The sequence below is a fragment of the Passer domesticus genome, chromosome 16 (assembly GCF_036417665.1).
Source record: "Passer domesticus isolate bPasDom1 chromosome 16, bPasDom1.hap1, whole genome shotgun sequence".
In the NCBI taxonomy this organism is placed as follows: Eukaryota; Metazoa; Chordata; class Aves; order Passeriformes; family Passeridae; genus Passer; species Passer domesticus.
The window spans coordinates 1,799,374-1,814,714 of record NC_087489.1 but is presented as its reverse complement, the minus strand read 5'-3'; the positions used below and the strand labels follow the sequence as shown (position 1 = coordinate 1,814,714).

Here is a 15,341-nt window from a genome sequence, read left to right as displayed (position 1 = left end):
GGCATCCACTTCTCCAGGGACACACAGCAGCACCTCTGCCTTGGAGTCCCCAACCACTTTCCCCTCCCAGCAGCATCCACAGCTGCCCTGTTCTGCCCGGGGCTGCTGCTGCACCCTGAGGCCAAGGCTGGATCTACTGTCTGCTGCAGAAGATTTCCCCCATCCTCTCCTGGGTCCCATCAGGAGATCTGGCAGGAGAAGCAGCAGCAGACTCCTCTGGAGCTTCTCTGTCCCTCTCTTAGCAGTGTTGTCCCACACAGAGTTGGTGCCTGTGCCGGGCTCTGAGCAATGTGGGGACACAGCCATGGCTGTGGCAGGCTGGGCAGGGCACTTCCAGCACAGCCAGTTCAGAGCTGCAGCCCAAGGATGCCCATTGCCTCCACTTCCCTGTTTTGTCTCTATTGGTCTCCATTGCAATCCTTGCTTCTGTGCCATCAGTTCTTGGCTTGAAGAAATTTCTCCTTTGTTGTTCACCCTACTGGCCACGCAATGGCCTCAGGCGCAGCCCTGTCCCTGAGGCTCAGTGCATCCATCTTCCAGGCCTGGGCCCTGCTGGAGGCAGTGAGGGAGAAGGCAGCTTGCCAAGAAACTCGAGAGAAGCAGCTGGCAACTGAGGCGTCTGAGCTGTGTGTGAGGCTCCAGAGCTCTGAGGAAAGAGCAGAGGCCATTGCCTCACAGTGTCAGGCCATGGAGCTGGAGCTGAGGAAGAGACAGGCTGAGAGAGACAATCTCAGGGCTCGCAATAAGGAGCTGCTGAAACAGCTGGAGCAAAGTGAGCAAGGCACAGCTTCACCTCTCCCACCCAGTGCCCCATGCTGTCTCACCCCTGGGGATCTTACTGATGCCTTAGAGAGGAAAAGGAGAGATGGCCAGAGATGGCCAAGGGGAAAAACAACCAGCCGAGATTTATCCATCCAAGTGCCAGTGAAAGCTTTCTCTTGAGAAAGATGCTGTGGCTGGCAGTGCCATCTGGCTGTGCTGGGGCTGATCCCGTGCACAGCTGGTGCCTTTCAGGTGCCGTGTTTGTGCTGAGGAGCTGTAGCTGGATGCCTCAGCTCCATTGCCCCAATCTCCAGGCCCTGCCAGAGCCTCCAGGCTATTGGCCTCTCTGGAGCAGGGCTGCACAGGCATCCCCTCTCCTTTGTATGTCTTGGATTGATCACTCTGCAGAAGGCCAAGAGCAAACACACGTTCCTATCCCTCTCAACCTTGCCCCTTTCATTCCTGCTTTTTTTCCCTGGTGGGAAGTTGCCTTAATTTCTGTCAGCTTTGGAGCCTTTGTGGTGTAGGGCCTGGCAAACACAGGCCGCTAGAGAAGACAGTGCTGTTGTCTCTGCAGGATGCACATCAGTTTACTTTTCTTTTCCCTTCCTCCTTTCCCTTCCCTCCTGCAGCAATGTTGAGGGCAGAACACCTGAAAATCTCTCTGGAATGTTCCCAGAAGAAAGACACCATTGCCCAAAAGGAAGAGGATGTGATTCTTCGTCACTCTCTGCAGAAGAAACTGGAAAACCTGGAGAAGGAAAGGAACGATGTTCAGGTTGGCAGATGCCACAAAGGGCCATTTCCCAGCTATGTTTGGACCTTGTGTTACCAGTTCTAAGGAGCACCTTTTTCCCGTTCAACTTTTCTAATTGCATCCTTCTGAATAAGGAGGAAAAGATGTTGTAGTCATGGCAAAGGCAGTTAATGCTGAGGGTGCTACATTTCCTCCATGCTGGGCTTCTGTGCCCAAGAAGCTTTAGTTCTCAATGTCCTCACTGTCTCTGTTGACATTGCATGGTTTGGGGAATTGCTGGTGTCCAAACCCATGTTTGGATTTCTAAATATCTGGAAAGAGCGGGGAGAGTCCCAGGTTTGCTGTTGATAGAGAGATATTTGGCCTTGGCCATCTGAGAGCAGCCAGTGGGGAGAGAAGAGAGGAAAGCCAAGTGCTGATCCACATCAGGACGTGTGCCTGCAAGGGCACAACTCTTCCCGAGTGGCAGCAGTGAATGACAGACTGATCTGGCCCTTGCTGCTCCCAGAGAGGGCAGTGGGGCTCTCGGGGATGGAGCCATGGAACCTCTGCACAGGAGAGGTGGAAAACCACTCCTGTCAGCCCAGCCCCAGGGAAGGAAAGGCTGGGAATGTTTGCTCTTCCCTTCCTCCCTTGTGGAGAGCACATCCTCCTGGCACTGCCTGAATCCTGCTTAGCATGGACTTGAAATCCTGGCTGCAGTTCTGGCAGCTCCTCCCCAAAGGAGCACTGGAGTGGAGCTGCAAGAGGTCAGGGAAGGGCAGAAAGGAAGCTGGGACGGGCTGAGCCAGCTGGGAAAGATGCAGCATCACCAGGGGGCCCAGCAAAGGTCTGCAGCATCCCGAGGGGCAGAGAGAGAGAGAGGGGCAGCCTGTGCCTGCCCCTGCAGCAGGAGTCCAGATCTGGTATGAAAAGCAAACTGAGAGGGAATGAGTGACCCTTTTTCTCCCTGTTTTGGCAGCATGAACGGGAATTGTACCAGCAGCACATGAGATATCTGGAAAAGGAGAATGAAATGCATGAAGCTGACATGCAAAGTCAAAAGGAACAAATGCAACAACTGGGCACTGAAAAGGAAACCAAGCTGGAGGAGTGGGAGCATGGGGCTGCTGCTTTGCAGAAATGGAGGGAGTATGCTCAGATACTGAGTGCTGCACTGAACAAGAGTGAAATTGCCAAAGGGGCTCTGAAGAAGCACTTGGACATCCTGAAAGGAAAGATCCAGGCAGGCAGAGGCATTGACTTTCAGTCCAGTCCAGTGCCCCTGAATTATTCCAGTGGTGTTTCCCATGAAGAGGTGGGTCTCTGTCCCTGTCAGTGCAGGCCTGCTTGGGTAAAGCAGCCCGGGCTGCAGCAAGCAGCCTTGTCTGTCTGCCTGGCTCCAGCCAGAGACCACTGACTGCCTGATTGTTTCCTGGCATGCCTGGAATGACCAATCCAGCTCTGGAGCTTGCTGTTCAAATCAGCTCCAGGCCAAAAGCTGTGGCATGGGGAGCTGCTTCCCCTGTGCCAGTGCTAGGGGAGGCAACCCATGGGGGTTTGGATTGGGTGTGGGAAGTAATGGAGCAGGTGATTGGAGTGATGGACTAAAGTGAGTTGAGTTTTGGATCAATGGCTGAAAATCAGTTACACTCCTGGTGCTCAGAGTACATTGTATCTGCAACTGTGGAAGAGGCAGTGTTTTTGGGTGACAACACAGAGTTTGGAGTAGGGATGTTAGTTGGGAAAGAGCAGTCTGGGCCCAGGTAAGGCAGCAGGGCCTAACACAGCACTTCCAAGGTAACAGTGCCAGGGGCTTCTGGCAGCCCAGGCTATCAGATCTGCATAGGGCAGATGCTGTGAAACTTGGAGCCCAGAGCACAGGTGCTCCTTGTCCTCTGGCTGCCTGCGAGGTGGCGCTGGCTGGCTCTGCACAGGGCTCCCGAGGAAGGGCTCCAGCTGTACCTTGTCCCACTTGCAGGTTTCCCAGGAGGAGGAGTCATCGAGCTGGTCTCTGGAGCAGCTGAGCTGGGAATCCTCTGACCAAGGGCACGCAGCAGCCCAGGCATGCAGAGAGGAGGAGCTGCTGGGCCAGAAGGCTGAGCTTGAGGGCCGACTGGCAGCCACAGAGTGGCTCCGACAAGATCTTTCCAGGCAGCTGGCAGAGACCAGGTAAAGGCAGGAGCTGAGCCTTTTCAGATGTTTTTACATGCCGTGGACAGAATATGGAAGAATCTCAAGAAGAAAAAAGCCACAATTTGAAGGTTATTTTTCGGCCACCTAAAGCCAGCAAAGCTCTTGTGAGCCTTGGGCTCCTCTTTGTGCTGCTGAGCAACTCCTGTGGGAAGTCAAAAGCAATCCACCCAGCCCTGAACTGAGCAGTAGTTAAACCATGCAGATGCTGAGTGAAACCTCAAGTTTCTCTTGGGTTTGGCTGCTTCTTCTGGGCATTCTGGGCATCCCTTGTTCCTTTCTGAGTAGCTTGACATGATCCTGATCTTCAGAACTGAAGCTTCACCTTCAGCATTCCAGGCCCTTCCCTTGGCACGCTGGGAGTAGCACGCTGCCATTCAGGGTGAAGCCAGAGGCTCCTGCTGAAAATCTTGAGCCATTTCTGCTTCCCAGCGCACTCTTGAGAAGTGTGGGACAGGACCTGGAGCTGGTTAGAGAACAGCAGGGAAAGCTCTTTGGAATTCTCAACAGCCTCTGGGGATTCTTGCTGATTGTTGATGGGCAGCCCGCTGCCAAACCGGCCAAGGTCCCATTGGATGGTCCCTCTCACTCTGTCAGGAAGGACAAGTCCCTTGGGCTACTGCCTGCTTGGCCAGCAACACTAAAATAAAGGCAGCAGATCTACTCCATGACCTTGCAGGAGTTGAAACTGCAATCTCTGCATTCAGCAAGTTGTCATTGAGACAAAGAGATGTTCTGATATTTTGCAAGTGCTGCCATGACCATGAGATTTTACTGTGTCTGAAAAGTAGTTCTGAAGCCTCTTAAATACCGGGTGTCTGGAAGATGATGTGCCTTCATGTCCATTATCAAGAGCATTAAAGAGTCAGGATTCAGCCAGGACAAGAGTCTGTTGTGTCCCCCAGCAGAGCAGCTTGGAAGTGCTGATGGGAGAAGGGCTGTGAGCAGGGGCTGGGCTTTTGCTCGTCGCTCCAGCCTGTTTGGGCACAGCTAGCCAGTGTCATAGGTCAGGAACAGCAACGGAAGGTTTGGCTGTGGAGGCCAATTTGGGCTGGGCAGTCTGTGCTGTGCCAGGCCATAAGGGAGGCCTGGGCAGTCCCTCAGAGGGTCCTGCTCTCTCTTGAAATGGCACAGATGTGCCTTCTCTGGACCAGTTTCCAGGTGACCCATTTTCCATACTCAGGTGTGGGGATCTTGAGCCACATCATCCTGGAATATCCAGCTGTGGCTGTCTGGAGCAAGCAACTCATGTCTCTCCATATTTGCAACTTGCAGGTCAGTAAAGGAGAGCCTGGAATCCAGGCTGTTTGCTGCTCAGCAGCAGATAGCTCAGCTGGAGATCTCCAGGAACCATCTGGAGGCTCAGGTGCTCACAGTCACACAGGACAAAGAGGTGATAGAAGGTGAGAACCTCGTGTGCTTCATTTGTGGTGCTGCTCATGCCTAGAGAAGCTAAGCACCTTGTAAATCCACCTCTGTCCACAGAGCATCTTAGGAGTGGTGGGGCTGGAGGCACTGAAGGGGCCTGAGGTCAGTAAAGTCTGTAAAGACTCTGACTCTTGCTGTTGGTCTTTGCAGGACAAGTGAAATGCCTGCAAGGTGAGCTGGAAGCAGAGAGAGCTCTCAGGAAGCAGGAACAGGAAGACACAGCTCAAGAACTCCTGCAGGCACAGCAGCAGCATCACAAAAGCCTCAGGCCTCAGGGAACAGCTCAGCAAGTGGAAATAAAGAAGCTCCTGGAAGACCTGGTAGGGGCCAATTTTCTTCTGAATTGACCAAGCCAGCCCTGTGGGTTGGTGTAGCACAAGCAGAGGCTGAGGGTGTGAAAGGGCAGCAGTTCTCTGGCAGAGGCCTCCCACTGCTGGTCCAGACAGCAGAGGCAGCAGCTCGGACTTGGAGGTGCGTGAAGGCCCCCGGGATGGTGCTGGGACAGTAAATGCAGCCACAGCTTCAGTGAGGGTGTAAGAGCAGTTCCAGAGCAGGTTGGGCAGTGCCCACCCAAAGCGTGGCAGCCCAGGGCAGGATCATCCCCGAGTCCCACCTGCCACTGAGCAGATGCCAACGTGGAGCAGATGCCAACAGTGCTGCTGGCTGCAGGCGTGGGAACTCAGTTCCTTTCTTGCTGTGCTTCCATGGTGGGCAGAGGGATTGGCTTTGGGCTGGAAGCCATGGACAGGCCCATTGTCCCTGCTCGTCCAGTCCTTGTGGCTGGGGCATCAGGGAGGGGAAGGTGACACCGCCTTTTCTGAGTGCTTGGACTCAATGCTTGGACTCAGTGCTTGGCAAGGTCTTTGCCAACAGAAGAGATTCCACAAGTCTGTGATTCTTGCACCTGCTGAGCCTCCTTTTGAATCCCCTGACTGGACACGGTTTCTGGAGTACAGAAAGCCATCGCTGTTGTCTTTTCCAGCTGGGGATTGTGGGAGAGATGAAGCTTCACATTTTTCAGCAAGGAGCTTGCCTGGGACTTCATCTTGCAAATTTTTCCTCTCCTCCTCAGGCAGGTGAACGTGAAAGGCACCGTGCAGAGATGCAGGAGATGCTGGAGCAATGGGAAAAAGAGAAGGCAGAGAGAAAGAGGGAGCACAAGGAGGTGCTGTTGGAGATGAGACAGAAAGTAGCTACCTTGCTGGCTCAACAAGAAGAATTAATGAGATTTGAAAATGCCAAGCGAGAGGTAATGATTGTGAGAAGAGAACTGGTGTGATTTTTTGCAAGGCGGGAGCTGTGGGAGATGGCAGGATATGGGGCTGTGTGGAGCATGGCCTCCGTGTCTTTTACATTGAATTAGGGGAGGTGCAAGCTGAACAGGGCTGTCTTTGGCACCAGGAATGAGCCCTCTCTTAGGAAGCCAGGCAGAGACATCAGCTGTCAGCTGAGATTTTTGTGCTGCTCTTGTGCTCTGTTGTTCTAAGATGCACCTCAGGGTATCTTCAGTGTTCTCTTTCTGCTCCCCTTTTGGTGTGTGCTGGTAGGTGTTCCTAGCCTAAGTGAGTTTGGAGGACTTTTCTTTTGTGGGCACGGGGTGGGCGCAGCAGGAGCAGTGACAAGAGCAAAATCTTTTTAAAGACTTGCCTGGGGTATATCTGAACAGTAACCCAGAGATGTCTTCTGGGCTGTGTGTTAAGTCACTTCCTGGGAAGCTGTGTCTCCCCCAGGGCAGGCAGTGGCCCAGGGCAGCAGCAGCCAAGTGCTCTGAGGGCACGTGAGCCCATCCGCCTTTGCCCCTTGCCACACGGGTGTTGCAGGAGAAGTGTGAAGCCCTCTGCTCTTTCCTTCTGTGCAGGTCCTGCTGGAAGAGCAGAAGGAGAAGAGTGCTTTATCAGAGGCACTGCTCCAAACTCAGGGAGAGCTCAGCCGAGCCTGCCAGCAGGTCCAGCAGCTCAGGCAGGAGGTGCAAGAGCAGCAAGAGAAGGGGCAGCTAAGTGTGAGTAGCCAGGCAACGGAGGGCAGGGCAGTGATAAGGGCACAAAAGGCAGCTCCTGGGACTGAGGAGCCAAGGGCTGCCCCAGGCCCTGGGAGCACAGCTCCTGGTAGGCTGCAGAGCTCAGCCCCGGGAAGGAAGGGTTGCAGGGGAAGCAGAGCTGGGTAGAGAAGCCAAAAGAAGCAGCTGAAAGAATGGGATTTTGAGGCAGCAAGTGGAAAGAGCTGAGCCTGAGGGCAAATCCCAGGAAGTTGCTCTGCATTTTGTTGCCAGACCATCAAGGCAAATCTGCAAGCTGAGCTTCAGGAAGCTCGCAGTGAAGTCCAGGCAGCAGAGAGGAGGCACAAGGAAGAGCTGCACGGCCTCAAAGAGGAAATGAATCTGCTCCTTGAGCAGAGGGAGGCTCTACAAAAGCAGGTGAGTGAAGGAGCAGTGGCACTGCAGTCATGCAGTGAGGGGTCTGTGGCCTTCTTGCTTTTCCACGGCAGAGCAGCGGCTGCAGGGGGGAGCCCTGGGGCAGTCTCGTGCTCTGGGGGCTCCATGGCAGCTGCTCTGAAGGACACTCAGTGCTCTGCTGAATGTCAGCTGCTGCTCTGGACAGCTGGGCTCGTCCTCTGCCCTGTTGGCCAGCAACCATCAGCATGGATTCCTGCTGGCCTCTTCTTGCTAGCCCTGGTTTGGCAGGTGCTTTTTCCGGTGCCCTTGGTGGTGGGCCACTTAGAGACTGAAACAAGTTGGCCATATCCTTTGTGAATCTGGGGCTCTCAGGACAGGGGGAAATGCAGAGTTGTCCTCTACCTTTGCTCACAGCCCGTGCTGTGGCTGACAGTGACAAGCTGTGGCTGTGGCCTCTGACTGCTTTGTTCTGTTTGACTGGAGGTGGCAGAGTTGACATCTCAGCTGGCAGCCTGCCGAGAGTGCCAGGAAAAGACTGTGCAGAGAGCCCAGCAAGATGTGAGGGAGGCCCAGGAAGAGTCCAGGCAGAAGCTCTCAGAGGTTGAGCATGTCCAGAAGCTGCTGGAAAAAGCAGAACATCAGAAGAAGGAGCTGCAAGCACATCTGGACTACTTGGAGAGCAAATGGATCCAGTGGGAAGAAATGGCACGGCAGAATTCAGAATTGCAGGCTTCCGTCAATGCCCTAGAGAGGGAAAAAGCCAGGTAAATGAAAGCCTGTGGGACTCTGAATTGTGGTGAATGGATTCCCTCTTTGCCATCTTTGCACCTGCCAGGGGCTCTGGCTGCATTTCCCAAGTGGCAGATTCTGAACTCTCCATGCAGACACGCCTCATTGCCTGGATGTTGTCTTTCATTTTATTTTTTTCTAAGTGTTCAGTTAGAGTTTTTCTGAAGACAAAGGCTTTTGGGGTAGCCCATTCCCTCTAGTGGTAAATGTGTTATATAGGTGGGTGTGTTGACACTGCCCGAGCTGCATTGGAAGGAGTTGGATGCATCCATCAGCTCCACCTTGGGTCCTGTAACTTGAAGCCTTTGGGATCTGGATCAGCCTGGCATCTGATGCTGTTTCTGGGCAGAACCATCTTAAGGCCCTGATTGCTGATCTAGGCCAGACTGCCCTCGGAGGCAGCCCAGAAACAAGAATGTCTCTGCTGCATCATTCCTCATCAAATGTGCCCCGGTGCCTGGAGGGAGTCAAGCAGGGTCCCTGCCACCCTGCACAGTCCCAGGCATTTCTGACTGTGCAAAGAATGCAAGAAACAGGAGCAAGGTATGGGGGGCTCCTCCAGCTGATCAAGTCCTGCCTGGCTTCAGTGCCACAGGATTCTTCTTCCAAGAAGAAGACAAAGGAAAGGCAGGCTGCTCCTTCTTGCCTGGAACCTTCTGCATCTTCCATCAGGTTGTGCTCCAAGCCTCTGTTGCCACTTTGGCTTTTCTTTCTCCAGCTGAAAGCAGGATGGGTGCTGGTAAATCTTAGGGAACTTGCCAGAGATCCCCTGGCTGTAGGGTGCTGCTCCTCCTACGTGGATGTGTAAGATGGGGGAAGGAAATGTCTCTTCCATGCTGACCAAAGCTCCCTGCCTTGGAGCCTGGTTAGTGAGAAGAAAATTGTTGCTCTCCCCTAATGTCTTCATTGCAAGACTTTGTTAGGTTTGTATTCACATTGCCATCTCAATAGGAAGGTAGGGCATGTAGGCAGGAACTGCCTGTTCTTTCAGGGACAAAAGCAGAGTAGGCACATGCTGGGCTGGGAGTGCAGGGGAAACAAACAGCCAAGATGTTTAGACAAACCTCATCAGACAGAGCAGTTTTTCCCTGAGGTGGTGCCAGTCCTAAGAGTTCATAAAATGTGATATCATATAGTAATGAGTTGTTTGCTTCCCTTCTAGGCTGATTCTGACTGTGGAGGAAAATAACCTGTGCCTTAGAACACTGGAAGAACAGAACATGGTGCTGAAAAATTCTGTATCTCAGTGTCAATCTGCTCTTCAGGAGACAGAGCAGCTCTATTCTGAGCATAGAAGAGAATTGATGGCGCTCAACACCCGGGTAAGCTGCGCACTGGCATCCACTTCTCCACAGACACACAGCAGCACCTCTGCCTTGGAGGCCCCAACCCCTTTCCCCTCCCAGCAGCATCCACAGCTGCCCTGTTCTGCCCAGGGCTGCTGCTGCACTCTGAGGCCAAGGCTGGATCTGGTGTCTGCTGCAGAAGATCTCCCCCATCCTCTCCTGGGTCCCATCAGGAGATCTGGCAGGAGAAGCAGCAGCAGACTCCTCTGGAGCTTCTCTGTCCCTCTCTTAGCAGTGTTGTCCCACACAGAGTTGGTGCCTGTGCCGGGCACTGAGCAATGTGGGGACACAGCCGTGGCTGTGGCAGGCTGGGCAGGGCACTTCCAGCACAGCCAGTTCAGAGCTGCAGCCCAAGGATGCCCATTGCCTCCACTTCCCTGTTTTGTCTCCATTGGTCTCTATTGCAATCCTTGCTTCTGTGCCATCAGTTCTTGGCTTGAAGAAATTTCTCCTTTGTTGTTCACCCTACTGGCCACGCAATGGCCTCAGGCGCAGCCCTGTCCCTGAGGCTCTGTGCATCCATCTTCCAGGCCTGGGCCCTGCTGGAGGCAGTGAGGGAGAAGGCAGCTTGCCAAGAATCTCGAGAGAAGCAGCTGGCAACTGAGGAGTCTGAGCTGTGTGTGAGGCTCCAGAGCTCTGAGGAAAGAGCAGAGGCCATTGCCTCACAGTGTCAGGCCATGGAGCTGGAGCTGAGGAAGAGACAGGCTGAGAGAGACAATCTCAGGGCTCGCAATAAGGAGCTGCTGAAACAGCTGGAGCAAAGTGAGCAAGGCACAGCTTCACCTCTCCCACCCAGTGCCCCATGCTGTCTCACCCCTGGGGTTCTTACTGATGCCTTAGAGAGGAAAAGGAGAGATGGCCAGAGATGGCCAAGGGGAAAAACAACCAGCCGAGATTTATCCATCCAAGTGCCAGTGAAAGCTTTCTCTTGAGAAAGATGCTGTGGCTGGCAGTGCCATCTGGCTGTGCTGGGGCTGATCCCATGCACAGCTGGTGCCTTTCAGGTGCCGTGTTTGTGCTGAGGAGCTGTAGCTGGATGCCTCAGCTCCATTGCCCCAATCTCCAGACCCTGCCAGAGCCTCCAGGCTATTGGCCTCTCTGGAGCAGGGCTGCACAGGCATCCCCTCTCCTTTGTCTCTCTTGGGTTGCTCACTCTGCAGAAGGCCAAGAGCAAACACACGTTCCTATCCCTCTCAACCTTGCCCCTTTCATTCCTGCTTTTTTTCTCTGGTGGGAAGTTGCCTTAATTTCTGTCAGCTTTGGAGCCTTTGTGGTGTAGGGCCTGGCAAACACAGGCCGCTAGAGAAGACAGTGCTGTTGTCTCTGCAGGATGCACATCAGTTTACTTTTCTTTTCCCCTCCTCCTTTCCCTTCCCTCCTGCAGCAATGTTGAGGGCAGAACACCTGAAAATCTCTCTGGAACGTTCCCAGAAGAAAGACACCATTGCCCAAAAGGAAGAGGATGTGATTCTTCGTCACTCTCTGCAGAAGAAACTGGAAAACCTGGAGAAGGAAAGGAACGAAGTTCAGGTTGGCAGATGCCACAAAGGGCCATTTCCCAGCTATGTTTGGACCTTGTGTTACCAGTTCTAAGGAGCACCTTTTTCCCGTTCAACTTTTCTAATTGCATCCTTCTGAATAAGGAGGAAAAGATGTTGTAGTCATGGCAAAGGCAGTTAATGCTGAGGGTGCTACATTTCCTCCATGCTGGGCTTCTGTGCCCAAGAAGCTTTAGTTCTCAATGTCCTCACTGTCTCTGTTGACATTGCATGGTTTGGGGAATTCCCGGTGTCCAAGCCCATGTTTGGATTTCTAAATATCTGGAAAGAGAGGGGAGAGTCACAAGTTTGCTGTTCACAGAAAGGTGTTTGGCCTTGGCCATCTGAGAGCAGCCAGTGGGGAGAGAAGAGAGGAAAGCCAAGTGCTGATCCACATGCAAGGGCACAACTCGTCCTGAGTGGCAGCAGAGAATGACAGACTGATCTGGCCATTGCTGCTCCCAGAGAGGGCAGTGGGGCTCTCGGGGATGGAGCCATGGAAACTCTGCACAGGAGAGGTGGAAAACCACTCCTGTCAGCCCAGCCCCAGGAAAGGAAAGGATGGGGCTGTTTGCTCTTCCCTTCCTCCCTGATGGAGAGCACATCCTCCTGGCACTGCCTGAATCCTGCTTAGCGTGGACTTGAAATCCTGGCTGCAGTTCTGGCAGCTCCTCCCCAAAGGAGCACTGGAGTGGAGCTGCAAGAGGTCAGGGAAGGGCAGAAAGGAAGCTGGGACGGGCTGAGCCAGCTGGGAAAGATGCAGCATCACCAGGGGGGGCCCAGCAAAGGTCTGCAGCATCCCGAGGGCCAGAGAAAGAGAGAGGGGCAGCCTGTGCCTGCCCCTGCAGCAGGAGTCCAGATCTGGTATGAAAAGCAAACTGAGAGGGAATGAGTGACCCTTTTTCTCCCTGTTTTGCAGCATGAACAGGAATTGTACCAGCAGCACATGAGACATCTGGAAAAGGAGAATGAAATGCATGCCCTTGACATGCCAAATCAGCAGAAAATTACACAACTATTGGACACTGAAAAGGAAACCAAGCAAGAAGAATTGGAGAATGGTGCTGCTGCTTTGAAGGAAGGAACAAGTGGGAGCACTCGGAGTGCTTCACTGGCCAAGTGTAAAATTGCCAAAGGGGCTCTGAAGAATCACTTGGCATTCCTGAAGGGAAAACATTGTGTTCAGGCAGACAATGGCATTGACTTTCATTCTACTCCAGTGTCCCTGAATTATTCCAGTGATGTTTCCCATGAAGAGGTGGGTCTCTGTCCCTGTCACTGCAGGCATGCTTGGGTAAAGTAGCCCGGGCTGCAGCAGGCAGCCTTGTCTGTCTGCCTGGCTCCAGCCAGAGATCACTGCCTGCCTGATTGCTTCCTGGCACTCCTGGAATGACCAATCCAGCTCCAGAGCTTGCTGTTCAAATCAGCTCCAGGCCAAAAAATGGGCAGGTGGATGTGGTGCTTCTGTGCCCACAAAAGGGGAGGCAGCACATGGGGGTTTACATTGGGTGTGCAAAGGAATGGAGCAGATGAGCAGAGTGATGGACTAAACTCTCCCGAGTTTAGTATCGAGAGGCTGAACAGCAGCTGCACTGCTGGTGCTCTGAGGATGCTTTCCATGATGGAGATTTCTGAGGGACAGCTTTTGTGGTCTTTGAAATATGGGCATCATCTCCTCTCTGAATACCCAGCAGGCTCTTGGAGCACAAGAGGAGCAGCTGTTTCGTGGCTCAGGGACCAGCCTGGAACCTAAGGAGCCAGTTGCATCAGCAGAGGAGGAAAAGAGAGAGAGGCCTGAATTCTCCACTGTGCCCAGGAGAAGTGGCGAGCAGGTAAATTGGGCTTTCGCTGCCTCTGCAGAGCCTCAGGCTCCTCTGGAACATGGCACGTTAGCCCAGGCAGCGCTTTGGAGACCTCTGCTTGTTCCCTTGCCTCTCCCTGTCCCTGCTGTGGCACACCCCTTTGTTTCTTCTCTCTCTTGTGGCAGCCCATGGCTTTCACAAGGGCACCTTCACTCCACTGCCTCCCTCCCTGGCCCCGTGTCCCTGCACACACACACTGGCCTCTCTTGCACAGCCCCCAGCGAGAGCTTTTTGCCCCCAGTGTTGTCTGGTGCACTTCAGGGTCTCAGAGTAGGGATCTCCTTGCCTTGATGTCCAGAGGTCCTTTTGCTCTGTGTTTGCTGAGAGTTTTCTGTGACCCTCTCTCCCATCCAATCTGCAGGTGGAACCTGACAGGAGAATCAGAGCTTTTAGGAGAATGTTCCTCCCAGACTACTTCATATTCCCTGTCCACGAGTCTGCCCATCGAAACTGGTCAACTTTTGAAATAGAAGACTCCTCCAGTAGCTCAGGGGAGCAGCAGCCCTCGTGCTGATGCACAGCCTGTGGAGAAGAGGGTCAGTGGCCCAAATGTGTGCTTTGGAAAGCAGAGCTGGGTTCCTAAATCCCATTGGAAGTCTCTCTAATATACCTGTGGTGGCTGAGAGGTGGATGGACGTGGGAAGGGTTTGCCAGCCTTGAACTGGACTTGTTGATCTTCTGAGCTCTGTTGTGTCTGGGAGCCTGTTCCTTTCCCCTTGCCCAAGGGCAGAGTGTTGCTGAGGGCTGGAGTTGGAGGCTGTGTGTGCCCCAAGAGCCGGTACCGTGGGGCTGCAGGTGCTCCTGGCAGCGTGGGCTTGTCTGAGCCGGGCCTTGTGCCTCTTTCAGGTGTCCCTGCTGCAGTCACAGCTGGCCCAAGACCGACAGCACCACCTGGAGAGCTGTGCAGGGAGCAGGCAGGAGACACAAGGTGCAGAAGGGACCTCCTTGCTTCCTGAACATCTCAGAGAGGAGCCAGCTGGATGCAGTTTTAGACGTAGTCAGTAGTTTATGTTTAAAGGTGGTATAGTATAGGATAGCATAGGTAATAGTAATTGAACCTTTATACAACTGTGTTCCATAGGATGAAGGATATATTGATAGAGAAATAAAGAGTTTATTCTGATCACAATTAAACTAAAAGATCTTTTTCAGGCTTATTTACTGCCCAGTACAGAGACCTGTAACTTCCAGTATAGTGCATTATATCTGAAACAACATTGAAGCAATTCCAGTCAAGCCAGCAAAAACCAATTCTTAAAGATTGATGCTACTCACCCAAACCCATGACCATGGGCAAACCTTTCTCTCAGTCTCAAGGCGTGACCTTGAGGAGCATCCTCACTCCAGGGAGGAACCTGCAGAAGGGACACATGTGCCATGCACCACTTTGGTGAGGGCAGGAGAATCCTGCCATGTGAGGAGCTTGTTCATTTGCCCTTAGGAAACTGCAGCCTGTTTTTTCTCGGAGTCACAGAATCTCAGGCTGGGGGAGGCTGGAGGCACCTCTGGAGGTCACCTTGCCCAGCCCCTGCTCCATCAGGGCCACCCAGAGCCGGCTGCCCAGCATGTGTCCAGGTGGCTTTTCAGTCTCTCCAGGGATGGAGACTCCCCCACCTCCCCAGGCACCTGCACCAGTGCTCAGCCACCCTCCCAGTGCACAAGTGTCTCCTGAGCTCAGAGAGCCCCTCCTGTGTGTCACTTTGTGCCCGAGGCCCCTGGAGCTGTCCCTGGCCCTGTCTCCTCTGCAGCCTCTCCCCAGGTTTTTATCCCCAGGCATGAGATGCCCTGAGCCTGCTCTGCTTCAGGCTGGCCAGTGCCAGCTCTCTCAGCCTCTCCTCATGGCACAGATGCTCCAGTCCCTCCATTGCCTTCACGGCCCTGTGCTGGACTCTGTCCAGCCTGTCCCTGTCTCCTGTACTGGGCAGCCCAGCTCTGGGCCCAGCACTCCAGGGCTGGCCTCTCTGCTGTGGAGCAGAGGGAAAGGATCCCCTCCCTCTGCCAGCTGAGACACAGCTCCCAGTGCAGCCCAGGACGCTGTTCTGCACTGCTGCAGGAGCACACTGCTGGCCCATGGGCATCCTGGTGCCCAGCAGAACTCTGCCAAACCTCAGTTTTCCAACTGGGTGGCCCCCAGCAGATACAGGTGCCTGTGGTTCTTCCTTCCCAAGGACAGGACTCAGCACTTGTCATTGAACTGCCACCCTTGTTGAACTGTCCCTCTGAATGGCAGCACTCCTCTCTGGCAGATCAGCCACTCCTCCTGGTTTGTGGGAGGGCACAGCCTGGCCCCACGTC

General features: G+C 53.8%; 1 protein-coding gene across 3 annotated transcripts; it reads left to right on the top strand.

The window, feature by feature from the left end:
- Window positions 1-574: 574 nt before the first annotated feature.
- LOC135282168 (uncharacterized) lies at window positions 575-14,186 on the top strand. 3 transcript variants are annotated; one of them, XM_064391721.1, is made up of 6 exons: window positions 575-772; window positions 1,395-1,540; window positions 12,104-12,442; window positions 12,876-13,016; window positions 13,408-13,582; window positions 13,893-14,186. In XM_064391721.1, the coding sequence occupies exons 1-5, from the start codon at window positions 688-690 to the stop codon at window positions 13,558-13,560; spliced, it is 864 nt and encodes a 287-aa protein (XP_064247791.1). In that variant the 5' UTR covers window positions 575-687; the 3' UTR covers window positions 13,561-13,582; window positions 13,893-14,186. The 3 variants fall into 3 exon arrangements, with proteins under 3 accessions (XP_064247791.1, XP_064247789.1, XP_064247792.1); XM_064391719.1 differs by lacking the exons at window positions 575-772; window positions 1,395-1,540 and adding exons at window positions 10,222-10,408; window positions 11,031-11,176; XM_064391722.1 differs by lacking the exons at window positions 575-772; window positions 1,395-1,540 and adding exons at window positions 10,226-10,408; window positions 11,031-11,176 and having other exon boundaries at window positions 12,879-13,016.
- The last annotated feature ends 1,155 nt before the right edge of the window (window positions 14,187-15,341 follow it).

What these genes read in the sequence shown, in the direction of transcription:
- LOC135282168 (XM_064391721.1), top strand. Translation starts at nt 688, where the DNA reads ATGGAGCTGGAGCTGAGGAAGAGACAGGCTGAGAGAGACAATCTCAGG. An exon ending in AGGAAAGGAACGATGTTCAG is followed by an intron (nt 1,541 to 12,103) that starts GTTGGCAGATGC and finishes CCTGTTTTGCAG; the next exon opens with CATGAACAGGAATTGTACCA. An exon ending in GTGATGTTTCCCATGAAGAG is followed by an intron (nt 12,443 to 12,875) that starts GTGGGTCTCTGT and finishes CTGAATACCCAG; the next exon opens with CAGGCTCTTGGAGCACAAGA.